This window comes from Odocoileus virginianus, chromosome 29, assembly GCF_023699985.2.
Source record: "Odocoileus virginianus isolate 20LAN1187 ecotype Illinois chromosome 29, Ovbor_1.2, whole genome shotgun sequence".
Lineage (NCBI taxonomy): Eukaryota > Metazoa > Chordata > Mammalia > Artiodactyla > Cervidae > Odocoileus > Odocoileus virginianus.
Window position 1 is genome coordinate 28,880,284 of NC_069702.1, and position 18,145 is coordinate 28,898,428.

At 39.3% G+C, this 18,145-nt stretch overlaps 1 protein-coding gene across 6 annotated transcripts in view; it reads right to left on the minus strand.

Annotated features, from left to right (window-relative positions):
- The window catches only part of SLC4A4 (solute carrier family 4 member 4), a 422,503-nt gene that overhangs the window by 28,848 nt on the left and 375,510 nt on the right, over positions 1 to 18,145 (minus strand). For all 6 annotated transcript variants that reach the window (XM_070458312.1, XM_070458313.1, XM_070458310.1 and 3 more), the window contains exons 17-18: positions 8,987 to 9,100; positions 7,265 to 7,426 (exon numbers count right to left, since the gene is read on the minus strand). In XM_070458312.1, coding sequence (XP_070314413.1) covers positions 7,265 to 7,426; positions 8,987 to 9,100 — 276 coding nt within the window. The remainder of the gene's footprint in view (positions 1 to 7,264; positions 7,427 to 8,986; positions 9,101 to 18,145) is intronic.

The following is an 18,145-nucleotide window of genomic DNA, read 5'->3' on the forward strand; positions in this document are numbered from 1 at the left end:
TGGTTGGAATCAGGGCGGCACCAGTGAACAGGGTAAAAACTGTATGCATTCTGGCTTTATATTGAGGTGGGACATAGAGGGTTTGCTGACTTCTGCCTGTGGGTGTGTTGGCCATTCACAACCTGGCTTCTGTTCACATCAACAGCCTCATCTTTGACCTCTGTCCTACTTGGATCTTATGTTACAGCCACTTTCAACCAATTCCTCAAATACGTCTTACTGATGCCTTTGGCGTCTTTGCCCACGTAACATCCCTCCCTAGAAAAGCCTATATTCTTCCCTTGGCTCAGTCCTACTCATTCATAAATCAGCCTTCAGGAAATTTTTTTTTTCCTGATTGTTTTTCCTTTCTTATCCCAGGTGAGATAGGTGAGTTTGGTTAGGTTAGGTCTCTTCCTTTACGTTTCCCTGTTAAATTATGCTTTCCTCTATCACAGCATTCATCATGATGTTTTGAAATTGTAGGTGTGTTTATTTGTCTTTGATATTTGACTATAAGTAACATGAGGAACTGGACTGCATCTTGAATATCTAAGCAGAGCACATGATGTATAGTCAATGCTCAACTGAAGTTTATTAAAAAGTGAATGACAAGTAGAATGTGTACATTCTTTTGAGTGGCAAATATAAACTCTTAGTTAGCAATACAAAAAATTAAAACTTACTTGCTTATTGGCAGAAATCTGAACCTTTTGTGGGGATAAGGGGGAGGTGGACAACATCTGGAAATATCACATAGCTACAAGTTCTATTTAGACTAAATCACTCAAGACTATATTAGAAGTACCAACATGGTACTTGATGGGCAGAATCCCCATATCTTGTCACCATGGAAACTGTAATAACCTAAGGATGTGCACACTGACCAGACCAATGGGTCAAAAGTATAGTGGTTGCAGAAAAAGTCATGGAGGTGAGCTACCCACATGCTTTCTCTCTATTTTTTTAAATCAAACCAGCTTTTTAACCCTTTTTTTTTAAAAGAAAGAAAATTATTTATTTTTGGCTGTGCTGGGTCTTCATTGCGTTGCATGGGCTTTCTCTAGTTGTGATATGCAGGGGCTAACTCTCGAGTTGCAGTACATGGGCTTCTCATTGCAGTGGCTTATCTTGTGGAGTGGCCCGGGCTCTAGAGTGTGGGCTCAGCGGCTGCGGCACACGGGCTTAGCTGCCCCTCGGCATGTGGGATCTTCCCGGATCAGGGATCACACCCATGTCTCAACAGGTGGATTCTCAACCACTGAACCACCAGAGAAGTCCCTCCAGGGTTTCTTAAACTATTTCAAGTAAAACAAGTCTGAACTAGATATCCTGGAGACTAGCAAAAAGGGGCCACATAATACCAAAGAGGGTGGAATGAGGACTGTGGAAAGTAGAATACAAAGGTAACTGCAAAACCATCAGAACAAATAAAAGTTCTGGGACAAAGTAATTATAAACACATAATTACCCTGCCTCTTGACATCACCCCCTTCAAAAAGTCTTCTTTTCCCTTAACTAGGCCAAGAGTACCTGATGCTCTTAAAAGGAAGGGAAAATCATCAACTTGACCCGAAGGCCCTACATGGTTTGTTTCCACACTGTTCTCTCTCCAGACCCAACCCTCCTTCTCTCACTGCAGCCACACTCAATTATTTAAGTCATTCATTCTCAGCAGGTTACTGGCTCCCTAAAGCCTGTTCCTACGTAATGAGTCCTGGGCCCGCCTGTGTTCCTCTCACTACCCAGGCTCACTCAGCTAACCGTACTGATGACCTGTGAGATCTCGGGTAAGTGCTGCTACCTTGGAACCCCCAGTACCTCTGGACTGATCAAACCCTCTCTTACAGACTCTTCAAGCACCCTGCCCTGATTACACAGCACCATACTTATCTGCAATGCGACAATGTGATTGATTATTGGAATGACACATCTCCCTCAGGGACTAGAAGGTCCATGAGGACACGGACCATATGCAAAGCTTTTCTCTACTACCGAAACTCCAGCACATGACACAGAGCCCACCACAGCGTGGACACTAGATAAGTGTCTGTTGGATAAATGAATGCAGGTTAATTCATCTGTTCAGTGGCACTCTGCTAGATCCTAGAAATATAATTACAGTTAATACACAGTCCTTGTCCTCAAATGGTTCAGAGAGTAATAAAAGAGCGGGAGAAATCAACAGGCATTCTCAATATCACAGTGCTAAAGGTCGATAGTAAGGGTGAGCTTGGGATGCCATGAGAGGGGAAGCACCTTTATTCATTCAACTCAGCTTAAAGTCAGGGATGGTTTACATAGAGGTGGTATCCAAGTTGAGCCCTAAAACATGAGCCATAATCAGCTGGAAGACAAGATATAGGGAGTCAGGGGGAAAACAACAGGCAAATGGGCTGCCATTCTGAGAAAATTAAGTTGAGCTGGTGCTTAGGAGATGGGAAAGGTATAAAATAAGGCTAAAGAAGTTAAGAACTTTCATGTTTTGTTAAAGGCTTTGGAAGTTTTAATCATAAGAGCAATGGGAAGCATTTTTGTAAAATGCCATGTGACATCTTCTCCTCACCCCTCGTCCCAAGGGCCACTGCCTTTTTCAGCTTCCTGGCTTCCTTCACATTCACTCAGCAACCCTTGGCCCTCAATGCAGCTCTAGCCACAGAAACCTCTGCTTTATACTCGTCCCTGACAGTTCACTCTCCTCATAGAGTAATCTCTTTAAAATCTCAGTCATTGCATGGTACTTCCCTGCCCTAAACCCTTCAGTGGCTTCTTGTTTCACTTAGAATGTAACACCTAAGCACTATAAAATTCTCCTATACCAGTGTTTCTTACCATAACCATTTTGCCCACCAGGAGACAGGTAGTAATGTCTGGAGATATATCTTTGGTCATGACAACTTGGGAGAAAGAGTGTGACTGGAATAGAGGCCGGAGATGTTGCTAAATAGCCTACAATACACAAGACCAACAAAGGATTATTCAGAAAGACAATAATGCCGAAGTTGAGAGTGTCTGTTCAGTGGTGATTGGGCCCCACTTCCACTGACCTTATCTTGAATCACTAATTCCCAGAGGCTCTAGTCACACTAGTTGATTACTTGTTTCCCAACACACCAACTCGTCCTCACCCCAGGGCCTTTGCATATGCTCATATCTTTGCTTAAAAAACTATTCTTTAAATAAACATTCATTGGACACCTATGCTAGATCTTGTGTTAGATAAAAACAATAAGACAGAATACCTTCCCTTGAAAGGTTTATAGATTATTAGTTGAAGTCAGAGGTGGAAGAAAAGAACTTATGGTTTGTCCAAGATACAAGTACAAAGTTAATTCCAACCTAGCAGTGGATATGAGTAGTGAAGTAGGGAAATCCATGAAACTCCTTCAGGGTAGAGACCATGACTGAGAACAATTTTAATCTTTAATATCTAATGCAACTGTTCTATACATAGCAAGGACTCAGTATGCTTGCAAAAGGTTAAGTCTGTCCTCTAAAGTTTATAAAAGTTTTTATCTTCATGGATATGAATCCAAAGGATGTTCTGCTTTCTTAAACTGGAGAATAGTTTGAGTGCAAGGATAGGCATTGAAACTTTCACTTCCTTTTGATACTATACGTACTTTGCCAACATAGACACCAGTCATTCAGGAGTAAATCCACAGAAATAAAAAATCTCTTGAGAGAAAATGACAAGCCCGACAGTGTATTTGATAGAGAGATGATAACAAAGGGGTCAGGGGCAGTACACACATAAGAACAGATACAGAATAAACATTCATGCTAAAAGCCCCCCTGGAATCAGAGAGCAAGGTGGTTTATGGGGACACTGAAAACCAGGACACAGTTTTTCCCACCAAGGGAAGGGACACAGATTCGTACATAAATTATAATGTATTCTAAACCGAGATTCAAAGAGGTCTGAAAAAGACACCCAAGACTACAGATGTGTTTAAGCATGTCCAGTGTGAACCCAAAAAATCTTCCTGCAGTGATGACATCTCAACGGGGCTTTGACTAGTATTAAAGTTCTCACATTGCCTATGAGAACCAGAGATGGGTTGGAAGGTTCTCGGTTATTACCCACCTTACACATTGAGTACAACTCTGAGGACCATGTAGCCCCAGATAACAAAATTCTTCAGTATGTGTTTAGTTTACCTGCCTTATGGAAATCAGTGTGATGGGCCACATGAGAGCTGGAAAAAGGACTAAAACATGGTCCTTGCCTTGCAAATGTTTTGGCTCAGAAAAGAAGAAAAGGAAGTTATACTAAAAAACTACTGCACAAGATATTACGTGACCAATGTACAGCGTGTATGTGTGGGTCAGTTTCTCAGTCGTGTCTGACTCTTTATGACCCAGTGGACTGTAGCCCGCCAGGCTCCTCTGTCCATTGGATTTCCCAGGCAAGAATACTGGAATAGGTTGCCATTTCCTCTTCCAGGGAATCTTCCCAACCCAAGGATCAAACTTGCGTCTCCTGCATTGCAGGCAGATTCTTTACCGCTGAGAAACCAGGGAAGACCAATGCATAGAGTAGTACAAACATAATAAGAGCAAAAATAGGTGTAATAGAAATTATATATTGTATATGTGGTTACATAATGCAATGGAAATTACATTATGAGTGAAGATTTCACTGACAAGTTTTTACAAGGATGGAGATGATTTTGATAGGTGGTAATTACTGAGGAGTAGAGAGGAAAGTTTGAATAACCAGCAGAAGAAACTGGCAGATTTGATGCCAATAATTCATCTGATCAGTACATTGAATAGGATGCAGAATCATTTTAAATTTCGGGTGAGATCATATCACTTAAGTTCCAAGCTAGGGCAAATGGACATTCTTCAAGGGGGAAAGGTTTAGAGGAAATAAAGTACATAAACATTTAGAACTATAGGACTGACATCTAAGAACAAAGCTTTTTTAAAAAAGTTCCAGGTTTTGAAATGACGCAAAGGAGATCAGTCATTAACTCATGGTTAAACCATTAGAATAGTCTAGACATGAGATTAAAGGACTGAATCTAAGGTATGAGAGAAGGAATAGAGAGGAAAAAGTTACAACAAGGCACCTTTTGTAGTTATCCAAGAAAACACACTCAAAGGTTTTACCATAGAGTATCTCACACAAAATTTACTGCTACAATGATCTAATATCTATTTCTAGATACTGATTCCAAACGATTTTCCCTCCCACGTCCTATCGTTACACTTAAAATCACTTTCCTTATGAGGAGTATCCCTAGCTTTGAGGTCTGAAGCTCAAACTCTCTTTCTGCTTCTGCCAATGACTCAGGGAAAAGCCTTGAAGAAGTTGTGACCTTGCTGAACCTCGTTTGCTTTTGAGAGCTCTGCAGGAACAATGTGGAACATAACTAAGCAAAACGATGGCCACAAAAAGCCAAGTGCCTTGGTGTTCCTCATCAGCACAGAGCTGATCTGCACAATGGAAAGGTGGGTCCCATTCCAAACAGAGCAATCTGCTGGCCAGGGCCACTGGACTCAGAGCCAAAGCAAACACCACCCCTGAACATGCCGCTTTTCACATCACAATGTGTCCACCTCTCTCACTGTTTCAGGTTTCTCTTTTGAATCAATTTCATAGCAGTCAGGGCTCTTCATCGTTTTAGACAGAATTTTCAATTTTCACATTCCACAGCCTCTTTCCAAACAAAATCTGAACAAAGCAATATCCAGAGTGAGAAGCCTTCAATTCATGATCATGGCTCAACTGGTTATCTTTAGATTTGTGTCAAAACACTGGCACTTATTCTATAACTACTGTCCTTCAAAGGAAAAACTTCAAATACTCAATTCCAATGGTGATGAAAACACTTTTAAATATATCCAGCTCCTATTTTAAGAGGTAAATCCTAATATGCCTTGATTTTCCAATGTTTTCTACAGGGAATAGAAGAATAAAATTTCAATATTTTATCTATCCTAAACTTGCTAAACTCAAAATTCTGCATTTTATTAGTAAGAAAACTTAATGGGCAAAAAGAATAGGTGTTTGCCTTCAAGGACACATACCAAATCTGACCAACTAGATCCCAAAAGTAAGAAGATGTTTCCAAATATTTTAGGAATAAAATATATTAGTCAACATCCATTTCCAGCCTTTCAAACTAAACAAAGACTGAAATGCCTCCCAGTATAGAACATCTAAAAATGCTCAGCAAAATACAGAAAATGTCTCATAGAAATCATGGTCTATCTGTCATAAAGTAAGAGAAATGCTGGAAACAAAAAATAATGGCAACAAGAAAGAATAAATCTACCACATCAGTAAACCCAAGAGCTTGAGCCTGCCCTATAACACTGGGCTAATCCTTGGGGGGCTCAGGCATGAGTTAGAAGGACCAGATGGATCCTAGGGACTGAACACCAAGCCTAGGGACATATGGGGTAAGGGTATAGATGGGAGACATCCTCTGAAATAAAACTAGGATACTCTAAACACAGTATAGCCATTTGGTCAACCAGGAAAAAAGACCAAAACACCCCCCCGCTCAGAGAGAGACAGTGAAGACACATACTTCTTTTTGCCTTGCCACTAGATATAATGCCATTACAAAAAATCTCTAAAGATATTCCTAACCATAAAACTACAGCTGAGTTTGGGGCTGGAATTCCCATTACCTTTGCAGTTTGGAAAACTTCAAGCCTAAAATGCAGTGTGAAGGGATCCTGGCCTTCCATGAATTAGTCTTACCACCACCCCTTCAAAAATATATCAATGGATATAAAGTATGGACACTATATCCACCAAGCATCTAAGCAATCAACAGTACCTTCTTTGCCACATATTGTCCTGCAGCATAACATTACCATCCCTCCATCAAACAGCAGAGTCCATCTGCACCTCCTTGAATGGAGGATGACACTGACTATTTTGACCAACTGACTCTGGCAAAGGTTGAAAAAACCCACACTTTTATTTCAGTAGTTTTTTAGAAAAAGCATTTGTCTTTGCCTTCATTAAGGACAGTTACCAAGTTAAAATCAGAAGGATAACAGTGGCTTAGTGGTAAACAGCTAATGTTGCCCTCTCCGGTGGTGAAGAAAACATGATTTGAAACAATCTTTTCCAGGATTAAAGAAGGTCTTCCAAAAGTAGTACACCGAGGAGATGTGTCCACACAGGGTGATCTGTGACTCTGTCAAGTCTTAAATAACATGCCAATTAAACTATTTTGCTTTTGAAGTAGTCGGTATTTTTCGGTAGCACGTACAAAGGAAGGAGAAGGCAATGATAGCTGTTGATATGAACGTTTACCTTGAGTTTGTGTTCTTTCCTGTTCACAATCACAGCTGTGATTTGCTGGTCCATGAAAATCAGGATGGTGACCAATAAAGCAGGTATGGCAGCTGCAAGATACACCCACCAGGGGTTCCCACCAAAGGGGGCAACAAACCACCCTCGGTTTGGACTCGTTGGCTTGAAAGAGAGAAAACGTTATTTGGAACAATACTAATACATACTCCATGATGAAAAATAAGTGGGGGAAGACAGTTTTCTATTTGGAGAGTCAACAAGTTAAAACAACAGAAACAGTTTTACTGACAGGTTAGACTAGTCACCAAAAACTTCCTAAAGGAGGTTATTTTTAAGGCAATGTTTTAAATGAAGGAAAACTAAGAATATAGGGTGATGGAAAAGAAGCAAATGTCATTTTGCATGTTCAGGATGATCTAAGATAAGACTCAGGAGGGAAGAAAGTGATTTAAGGGATGGCCATAAGAAAAACCCAAATGCAATATTCAGTAATGAGGCAGACAAGAAACTACAAAATCACCTTGAATTTTGTCCATAAGTCTTAGCAATTGCACTGAAGTTGAGTCTACTACTGCCAAATTGAAATGGTTTCATAATTAATACATTAAAAGCTACAAATATTTAATGTTATACCAAATATGTCTTATTTTCATATTTTCCTATTCTTTTCCAAATTTTAAACAATACAAATAAACTAAAATAGAATTCTATCTATGAATTATTTTCTCCACATTTACTATTAAGAAATCCCCACTTCTAAAGATATTTCTGCTTCGCTTTGTTCATAACTCCATCACTGAACCTAATACATTTTACTACATTTACCAGGCTGTGAGCTTAGAAAGAAAGGAACTCTGTCTTGCTTTTCAATGTATTTCAAATCCCCAGTACAGGGCCTGACTTAAAGCAAACATTCAATAAATGCTGACTTAAATAACTGAATAAATGAGAACTTATCTTTGCTAATGGCAGAGAAAATGCAAAAAAAAAAAATTTTGTTTGCTATAACACTAATATCCCTTTCTCATTAGGTAGTCATGAAGCTAAAGCTGCTGTTAGTTTAATTTTTCTTAGCAAATATATGGTTATATATGAAGAGAAAGATTACGGGTGTTCTAGAAAATAAGTGAAAGACTTAAAATGGAAACTTTAGACAGGGATATTCAAGAATGACTGAAATGTAAATTCTACCCATTAGGTCTTCACATACCAATAGGTTTATAAAATGAATAATTCCCATATTGTCTTTGTAATAATTAAAATGCACATTATATAGAAACGTGTGTTATAGCAAGCTGTTTGGTAGCAGGAAAACAGCACTGAATTAGTAATGTAACCTTGGAAAGTTTATTTAACTTTTATAAGCTTCAATCTCAACTTCACAAAATCAGGATGATGATAGTTATATTGCATCCTAGAATTATTATATGCATCAAGGTTACAAGTTGTTTGAAAACGTTTTGGATACTTTAAATACTCTAAATAGATAAAACAGATTTTATAATGCATGTATTTTCAATCAAAATCAGTATAATGTGAACCTTGCATTTAGTTCTAGTCAGGCATTTCATTTTAGTGAAAGAATAGACAAAATGCATAGCAAGAGTCCAGTTATAACAAAGAAATGGGTAACAATACAAAACTAACTCAGAGATAAGATGAAATAGAATAAGGGAAAGGAAAGAAAATCAGGGAATGACCAAAAGACAGAAATTCACCTACCTTGAACTCACTTGGCACAATTAGTTTTGGAGTGTCCACACCTACTAGAGCATCTATTACACAAAAGATGAGAATGGACAAGATAATGGCAAAGTCACTGATGAGCTTTCTTGCCTGGGAAGAGAAAAAAGAAACAGGAAGCTTTAAGCACTGGATATGTGTGTGTGTGTGTGTGTGTGTGTGTGTGTGTGTGTGTGTATGTCTCTGTTTGAAGTGAATGAAGAATTCTGTTATTTGCTAACAGTTTCTAGTAACAGTGTCATCAACAAATTAAAGGAGGTGTCATACTGCCGGGAGATTTTTTTTTAAGTTGCTTTTGCATCAGTTTCTTACCTGGCCAGAAATAATCTAATTGCACCAAGCAGGTGTGTATGTTGCGTGTGTGTGCATGTGTGTGTGTGTTTAGATCAAGGAAGGGAATCAAAGAAAATTTATCCTTGAAGTACTGTACTCTCTTCCTGTATGTCACAGAAAGGAGAGCTCGATAAGGATGAAATTTTAAGACATATAAAAATCTGCACAGAGACACAGAATTCTTTTTTTTACTATTTGGGAGGTCGTATTGTCTAAATGCACTGGAGAAGGAAATGGCAACCCACTCTAGTAGTCTTGCCTGGAAAATCCCATGGACAGAGGACCCTGGTGGGCTATAATCCAAGAGGTAAGAAAGAGCTGGACATGACTGAGTGGCTAAATAAAAACAATGATGAGTACAGAGCAAGATAAATTCCACAAGGTAACCTGAAAACTCCATGAACTTAGCAGAGAAAGGGTTACAGTTTCAGGGTAATGAGTGGACTGAAGACCTCGGAGAAACAAAAAGTGAAGGAAGACAGAAATCTGATGGCTTCACGAAATTGGCCAAAGAAAGTATTTTTTTACTCTAGGCTAGTGCTTAAAATTTCCTGTATGTGGAGCCTCTCTCTCTCCACTACTTCTTAACTGTGGTTACCATTAGCTTACAGCCTTTAAACTTCCTAAGTACCTGCCTCTGGCTAGGGCAAGGGCTGGGCTTTGTGGGATGTGCATTAAACTCAAGTCACGTGGAGTGGGTGCAGAATGGCCATATCTGATTCAGCAGGGAGCATGAGGCCACTGAGTTGATTGTCAGGGCCTCTGCAGTGACTAGTGGAACTGACAATGGCCTAGAAGCATTACTGGAGCGCGAACAGCTGAGTTTCCCAGTAAGGTATGTATTCACGGCAGTACATAGTTTGATCGTTCAACAGAAATTTACTTAGCACATTCAGCTCTCTCTATTCACAACTTCTGCTTTCATGAAAATGATGGACCAACTGAACCTAATACTTTGCCTGGTGCCAGGGATACCAGGGAACAAAACAGATACAATCCATGTCCTCATGAAGTTCACAGTCAAGTCATTCTCGAGGCAGCCTGCTCCTAAACAAAATCAGGATTGATTCAGCAGTGGTCACATGATCTCAGGGTGCGCAGTCAGCTTTCTGATGCTGCTAGATGGAGAGCGAGCAGTGATAGGGCTTAGTGGCTTCACAGTTCTTAGGACAGAGGGTCTTTTGAAAGAGCAGGATGACTAGAGCAAGCAGGTATTCAACAGAAACTAAAGTGGAGAATGCAATTACTTGGCAATGTGGGTGTGCAGGACAAGTTGTAGTTGTTCAGTCGCTCAGTTGAGTCCGACTCTTTGTGACCCCATGGACTGCAGCACACCCGGCTTCCCTTTCTCCCAGAGTTTGCTAAAGTTCATGCTATCTAACCATCTCATCCTTTGTCGCCCTTTTCTCCTTTTGCCTTCAATGAAGGCAGAGTCATGCTCAATTCTTGACTGTGACTGGGAGGCAGGCGCCTTGAGGACTCACCAGCAGCAGGATCAAAGATGACCCTTTTGACCAGGAGTTCCTTTCCCTCTTGGAGGACTGGTCTAGCTTTCTGGACAAGTCCACACAGAGGAGCAGAGAGCCAGCTATGAGACTTTAGGGGCAATTTAACACCAATCACACACAATAATACAAGCATAAATAGACGGCAGGGATCAATTTGGGGAACATATAGTACAGCAGTTAGAAACACAGTTTTTATAATCAGATTGTCTGGCGTGGAACTCCAGCATCATTATTTCCTAGTTGTAAATACTTATCCTTTCTTAGCTTTAATTACTCCAACCACAAAATGTAGCCAAAGTAATCCCTATGACTTCATCAGTTTGTTATAAGAATTAAATAGGATAAGCCATGCAAGTGCTTAGCATAACACCTGCAATGCCATAAACTCTCCTCATATACATTAACTCGGGTTATTTCAAGTTCCACAAAGTCTCTTTGGCTGCAGAAACCACTGGAATAACTAATCTACTGTCAGGAGGTCTTTGAAAGGAATCTTGAATTCCAAGAAACAAGAAATAAAAGCCCAGTAATAACATGAAACTGCCACGCAGAGCTCATTTTGGTTGGAAGTATCTGGAATCCCTGCAGAAAAAAGGATGTTTCCAGGGGCTCAATAATGGAAGAAACACTCATTTCTTCAGTTTGTGCGAGTTAAGTTTTGACACAGGCAATTCGGGATGGTCTGGCAAGTGATGGTCATTGTGAAGCAGGTTTAATATCAAGATGTTACAACTGCTCTGGTCTAGTAGGTTGTGAATCACTGAAGACCAGAGGTCACAGCAAAGGCAAAAAAGGAGTTCTCTCTTCTTTATCACCCTCCCAATCCTTACTTAGCAAGTCCAAGTTTTTGACAACTCTGATATCCTAGAAATTGCTCCAAAAGAGGGTAATGGCTATTAAAAAGTCAGTGTTTCCCCTCATCTCAGCCCCCTCCATAAACAGGAGGAGGGAAGCAGAGGCTAGCAATGAGTCCAATCTGCCATTTCTTGGTAGAAATTCCATAAGGCCCGCACCTCTGGCCCTCCTAGGGGAAAGACCTGCCCGACTGGAATCACTACCAAGTACCAGAGAAATGTTGCTTCTTTACTGAGGAGAGGAGGCATTCTCAACCTTCCACACACTAAGCACCAAAGCCCTAAAACTGCTCTTTCAGTAGTTTTCTCCATCTTCATTAATGGCAATTTTTTTTCTTCCTATTGCTTAGACCAAAAACCTGGACCATCCAAACAACTCTTCTCTTCCTCTCACATCCTACATCTAACAGGTCAGCCAATTACCTTCAAAGATCCTGTCTCTTCTCATCACCTCCATTGCTATTCCCACCCTTATCTAAACCACTGTGTTATCTCATATGGTTCCTGCGTCCCATCTTCCTGTCTCTCTGCTCACCTGCTTCAAGACATTGCCAAGATATCACCCAGGATAATTATGCAAAAATTTAGGTCAGATAATGTGGAAGGTAGAATAATGCCCCTCTAAAGATGCCTAATTTCTTGACTTTGTGAATATGTAATGTAACATGGGTAGGGAGAATTCGAGTTGCAGGTAGAAATTAAGGGTACTAATCAGATGATCGTGCGATTGGTGAAACTATCTAGGATTATCCCAGTGGGTCCAGAGCAATCACAAGAATTCCCATTAAGTGCAAAAGGGGGCAGGAGAGAGTGATGCAGCATGAGAAAGACTGGACTGATCACTGCTGGCTTTGAAGATGGAGGAAAGGGCCCAAGAGCCAAGGAATGTGGGCAGCCTCTAGAAGCTGGAAAAGGCAGGGAAACAGTCTCCCCCAAAGCCTTCAGAAAAAACAGTCCTGCCAACACCTTGATTTTTAGCCACTGAGACACATTTCAGATTTCTGACCACCTGATCTAAAGACAATAAATGTGTTTCAGCCATTATGTTTGTGGTAATTTGATATAGCAGCCATGGGAAAATAATATAAATAAAAAGATAATTTATCTATTTTAGTTTAATCATTAGTTTCACAAATTCATATATTACATATAAATTTGTAAGAACCCCTTGGCAATGGCATTCTTGTGAAGTGTGGCAATATTATACTATATGTATCATTGTTGTTCAGTCTCCAAATCATGTCTGATCTCTTACAACACCATGGACTACAGCCCACCAGGCTCCTCTGTCCATGGGATTCTCCAGGCAAGAATACTGGAGTGGGTTGCCATTTCCTTCTCCAGGGGAATCTTTCTGACCCAGGGATTGAACTTGCGTCTCCTGCATTAGCAGGCGGATTTTTTACCCTTGAGCAACCAGGGAAGCCCATATTACGTGTGTAACAGTACCTAAGAAGTCAAATGCTAATAATTCAGGATTACATTTCTTAAAATGTATGGGGAAAAAAATGCTACTCTATTCATAAATATTGCTTAACCCCATTAAAAATCACAGCCAGGGTGATATGCTCTGTACAATAAACTGGCTTCTATTTCCCCTTCCTTCCCATTAAATTGTACAATACTGTTCAGAACAGCAGAAATCGCCCCTGGAGGGTGTTTATTGTAAGACATTCATTTCTAAGATATTGGATCTAATTTAAACTTCATAGTCAAGGAAATTGATTTTTCCCTGGCCACTTTTCTATTCAACTCTAAATCTTCTAATTAGCGAAGGTAGGTAGGGGTGCTATTTTAGCAGGCTCTTCTTATCCTATACTAAAATTAATCTTTAATTTGAATGAGGCAAAACCAACAGCAGAAACTACAAACACAAGCATTAAAAATGCCCTAAAAATGTCAAGCACTGAGTACACCCTGTTTACCAGATATTTTCTAGGACTCAGATACAAGGGCGTGGCATCTGACTTTAAGGAATAAGAATCTCCCTCTTTGGGCTTTTCTCACATTTCCAAACATAGTTAGCAAAAGCAACATGTATGGATTTCCTTTCATTTTTAGTTTATTTTATCCTTCCTTTTCACCAAAGTTGATCTCCTTCAAAAACACCAAAATAGTACTCTTTTATATAAATAAAGAAATCAAATTAGAAACCCATAGTTCCTAATTTCCTACTAGCTATTACTGATAATGCTTAGAAGTAGAAGGGCTAAAGTTTTCATGAGAAAACTTCCCACAAGATTTCATGCCAACCCTGTGGATTCAGAGGCCTCAAATTTAGCTTGGACAAACATCATAACTAATGGGTCTATCCAGTTAAATGCTAAGTCTCTCCAGGCTCAAATTTCAACATCCTAGGAATATAAACTATTACAATCTAAGTGAAACACAAGTTGACTCATATATCAAGAACTAACTATAAAAAAAAAAAGTTTGCTCTGTTTTGAATGGTACTCAGATGTGCTATGACATATGATAATCCCTCCACTCATGAATGGTGAAAAGCAAAACATATTTCAATGAAGACTCTTTTATATCAGAACAGTCTTGAGTTTTTATATTTTTATTTACCATTTTTTAATTATAAAAATGAAAAGAAAAATATTTCTGTCCTCTGCAGACTTACAAAATATCTCAATGAATCTAATAAAAAGCAACCTGGTTTAAATATTTAAACTACCAAAGCAAAGAAGAAATTAAGTTGATGGGAAGGGAAATTCAAATAACCATATGCTATTCTCTTGTTCCTGGGCAAAAACAACCCAATAAATCTATTATACACATACTCTTCATGAAGGATGATACTGTATTAATTATTAAGAGAGTCATAATCGTTGAGACACCAACAGTGAGAAGCTAGTTAATTTACAGGGATGAAAAATGAATTGGGTTCCTTGGAAGCCCCAGAGGGTATTTGGTTTTCACTTTGCGAGGACTGCAGCTGCTCCCAAATTAACTTGGGGAGAGGCTGTGAGCCTACAGAGCGGTTCTCAATGGATGGAGCGCTTACAAAGAGACAAGCACAGCAGCAGGCACCCTGTGGGTTCTCAATAAATATTAATTCACGATGTCAATTCTTTTCATGACTGCAGTGCATGGAAAACGCTAAACAACACTGTAAAAAAGCATTTATTCTAGATGGAAAAAAAAAGTATGTCAGACAAATATGTGCCTTTTGGCAGTCATGAAAAGGCAGAAAATATCATAAAAAAATTTAAAATTTGATCCCCCCAAATAGAATTAGAATTTGGGCTTCCCAAGTGGTGCAGTTGGTAAAGAATCTGCCTGCTAATGCAGGAAATACAAGAGACTCACATTTGATCCCTGGGTCAGGAAGATTCCCTGAAGGAGGAAATGGCAACCCATTCCAGTATTCTTGCCTGGAAAATTCCATGGACAGAGGAGCCTAGTGGGCTACCGTCCACGGGGTCTCAAAGAGTCAGATAAGACTGAGTGTGTGCACGTGTGCACACACACACACACACACACACACACATATACTTAGAGTTCACTAAAAGGAAAGTCTGATTTAGACTCCAGGATTTCTATGTCAAAAGCTCCAGACTCAGAGAGATTCAGGGAACTAAGAAGGGAATTGGATTGTGTTACTTATCTAGGAGGACCTCAGAGCCTACCAAGCGTACACCAGAAAGAGATTGTTTTTCCAAGTAGGGGCAGAGGGGAGTGGGCCTAAGAAAGTGGTTCAGTAGGGAAGCTAAGGAGACTTCAGCAGTCACAGCCTCTTCCTCCATTCTGCCTGAAACTGTGCAGAAGAAAAAGACCCACATGAATGACGGCCAGACCCAAGTAAGTAAATCACCTGGAGTCCCAGTCTGGTCACTATATTCTAAGTTGAAACTGAAAATTTGGAATTGACTCAGACAAGGATGACCAGTAGAATAGGACTCCAGAAAACATACCCCTCCCCCCCATAAAAAGATGATGAGAGACCTCAAGAAGTTATGAGTAAACTACCTTCACACATGTGAAATCTGTCACAGAAAAGAAACACTACACTTGTTCTGTGTAGCTTCAGAAGGTGAGGGCAGACCCGGAGGACAGAGGCCATGGAAAGATAGATTTGTGTTTCTATCAGGAATGCCTTGGAGATGTGAAGTTCCCTATCTGAGAGGCATTCAAGCAGCCCACAAATGGGCACTTGTCAGGAAAGAAGAGGCAACATTGGACTCAATGCTGTTTAAAGCCCTAACACTAAAATTCTATGATTAAGACTCAGTTATCAAAACTTCTTGATCTTCTAATAGGGCTGTCTTGGCTATATCTCCTCGTCCTCAAACCATTAAAATAAAGGGTTCCAGGACTTTAAAAGAAGGTGGTTCTATAATTTAATATTAAGGTATAAAAATTAAACATCTTAAAAGAATAGTTAGTAAGTCATATGTATAAATTAAGGGCTTTCCTGGTGGCACTAGAGGTATAGAATCTGCCTGCCTATGCGGGAGACATGAGAGACTTGGGTTTGATCCCTGGGTCAGGAAGATCCCCTGGAGGAGGCCATGGCAACCCACTCCAGTATTCTTGCCTGGAGAATCCCATGGACAGTGGAGCCTGGCAGGCTGCAGTACATAGGGTCACAAAGAGTCAGACATGACTGAAATGACTTAGCATGCATGCACGCGTGTATAAATTAAACAATCTAGAAATGGAGAGGAGACCATTTTGTATTAATGGATAGATTTCAATGCTGGGGACTTTTCTACGATGGATAAGTAAGTTGATAGTGCTTCTGACCAACAAGTTACCAGGGCCAAAAAGGCTTCTTCTTTCCACAGATTACCTCTATGCAATCATTAAAATCTCCCGCATCACATAGCAAAATGGACTTTGCAAAAAACAGACAAAGAAAAACTCAAAAAACAGTCCAGCCAATCAATGCTCCCAATATTATTTTTTCCTTTGGGTTTTTCTCAATTTAGGTTAACTGTAATTTTTGTCATATGTCCAAAATCTTTGTTGAATATTGAACAGATTGGGTTGTGTTCAAAACCAAATATCCCTTTGTCATTCTTAAGGGAAAAATATGAAAACCAGTTTTGGATTAAAAACAAATTTTACTTTAAAAATTATTGTTCTTGGTACAAAATAACACAAGAATTTGAAAATCTGATTCCCCTTCAATAAGAGCAAAGTCATTTTTTAAATGAGTTTCAATGGCAGGATGTAGTCTGATAGTTCTATAAGAACTAGCCAAATTATCATCCAGTGTTATCAACGCTAGAATGTGACAAAGAGTACGGGCCCATTATTTCTTCCTCATATTTGGATACATTATTTATTTCAGTTTGACAGTTTTTACTATTCACCAAGAAAGTTTCTGAGAGAAAAAGAGAGTAGGGGTGTCATCTTATTCTTGTAAAGAGCTGTTTATTAAGTAAACCCAGACAACATTCATAGAATTGTTATGGGCCAAAATGACAAATAAGAATCAAGTTTCCAAAATATAGCTAATTGTGGAATCCAGACTGTTTTACATGGATAAAAACTAGGTATGTTACCTAACAAACATGCTCATTATGTTTTCATTCAAATTCCTGAAGCCCTACAATTTTTTCTTATCCACAAAGCCAAGACCTCAAAGACCACCATCAATTTATTTAGGTCACATGAAGTCACCAAAGTGTGATCCCACTGTAAGCATGAATGGGGCAAAGGGTTAAATTGAATCATCTCATTTAAAAATGCAAAACTTGAACTTATTCAACAAATATATATTAAGTTCCTACTATATTCCAAACCCACAAATTACTTCTCTTTGTATCCTTATCATCTAGTATTGTATCAAGCACACAGAGTCAAAACAATTTTTTCAATATTGAATGAATATATTAACTATAGGATATAGAATACTATTTAAAAAAAGAAGGATATCAAGTAACATTCTGCTCCAATGTCATCTAAATAAAGCAAAGAAATTGTCAAAGCTATTAATAGTACATGGAAATTACAGATTTTCTCTATTTAAATGACAATAACAACCAGGAGGATATTAAAGAATCTCATCATTATTATCAATGCAAGGGAGCATTAGCACCGTTGCTTATTCTAAGAGAGGAAAAAGAGGAAATTAAGTAGATCCTTGAGAAAAACACTTTTATGCCAATTACATACATCAGTCGGCACACTGCATTTGACTATGACAAAGTACCAACAATTCTGCCTAATTCAGAGGCTCTATAGATCTGGTCCCATCACTTCATGGGAAATAGATGGGGAAACAGTGGAAACAGTGGCTGACTTTATTTTTCTGGGCTCCAAAATCACGGCAGATGGTGACTGTGGCCATGAAATTAAAAGACGCTTACTCCTTGGAAGGAAAGTTATGACCAACCTAGATAGCATATTAAAAATCAGAGACATTACTTTGCCAACAAAGGTCCATCTAGTCAAGGCTATGGTTTTTCCAGTGATCATGTATGGATGTG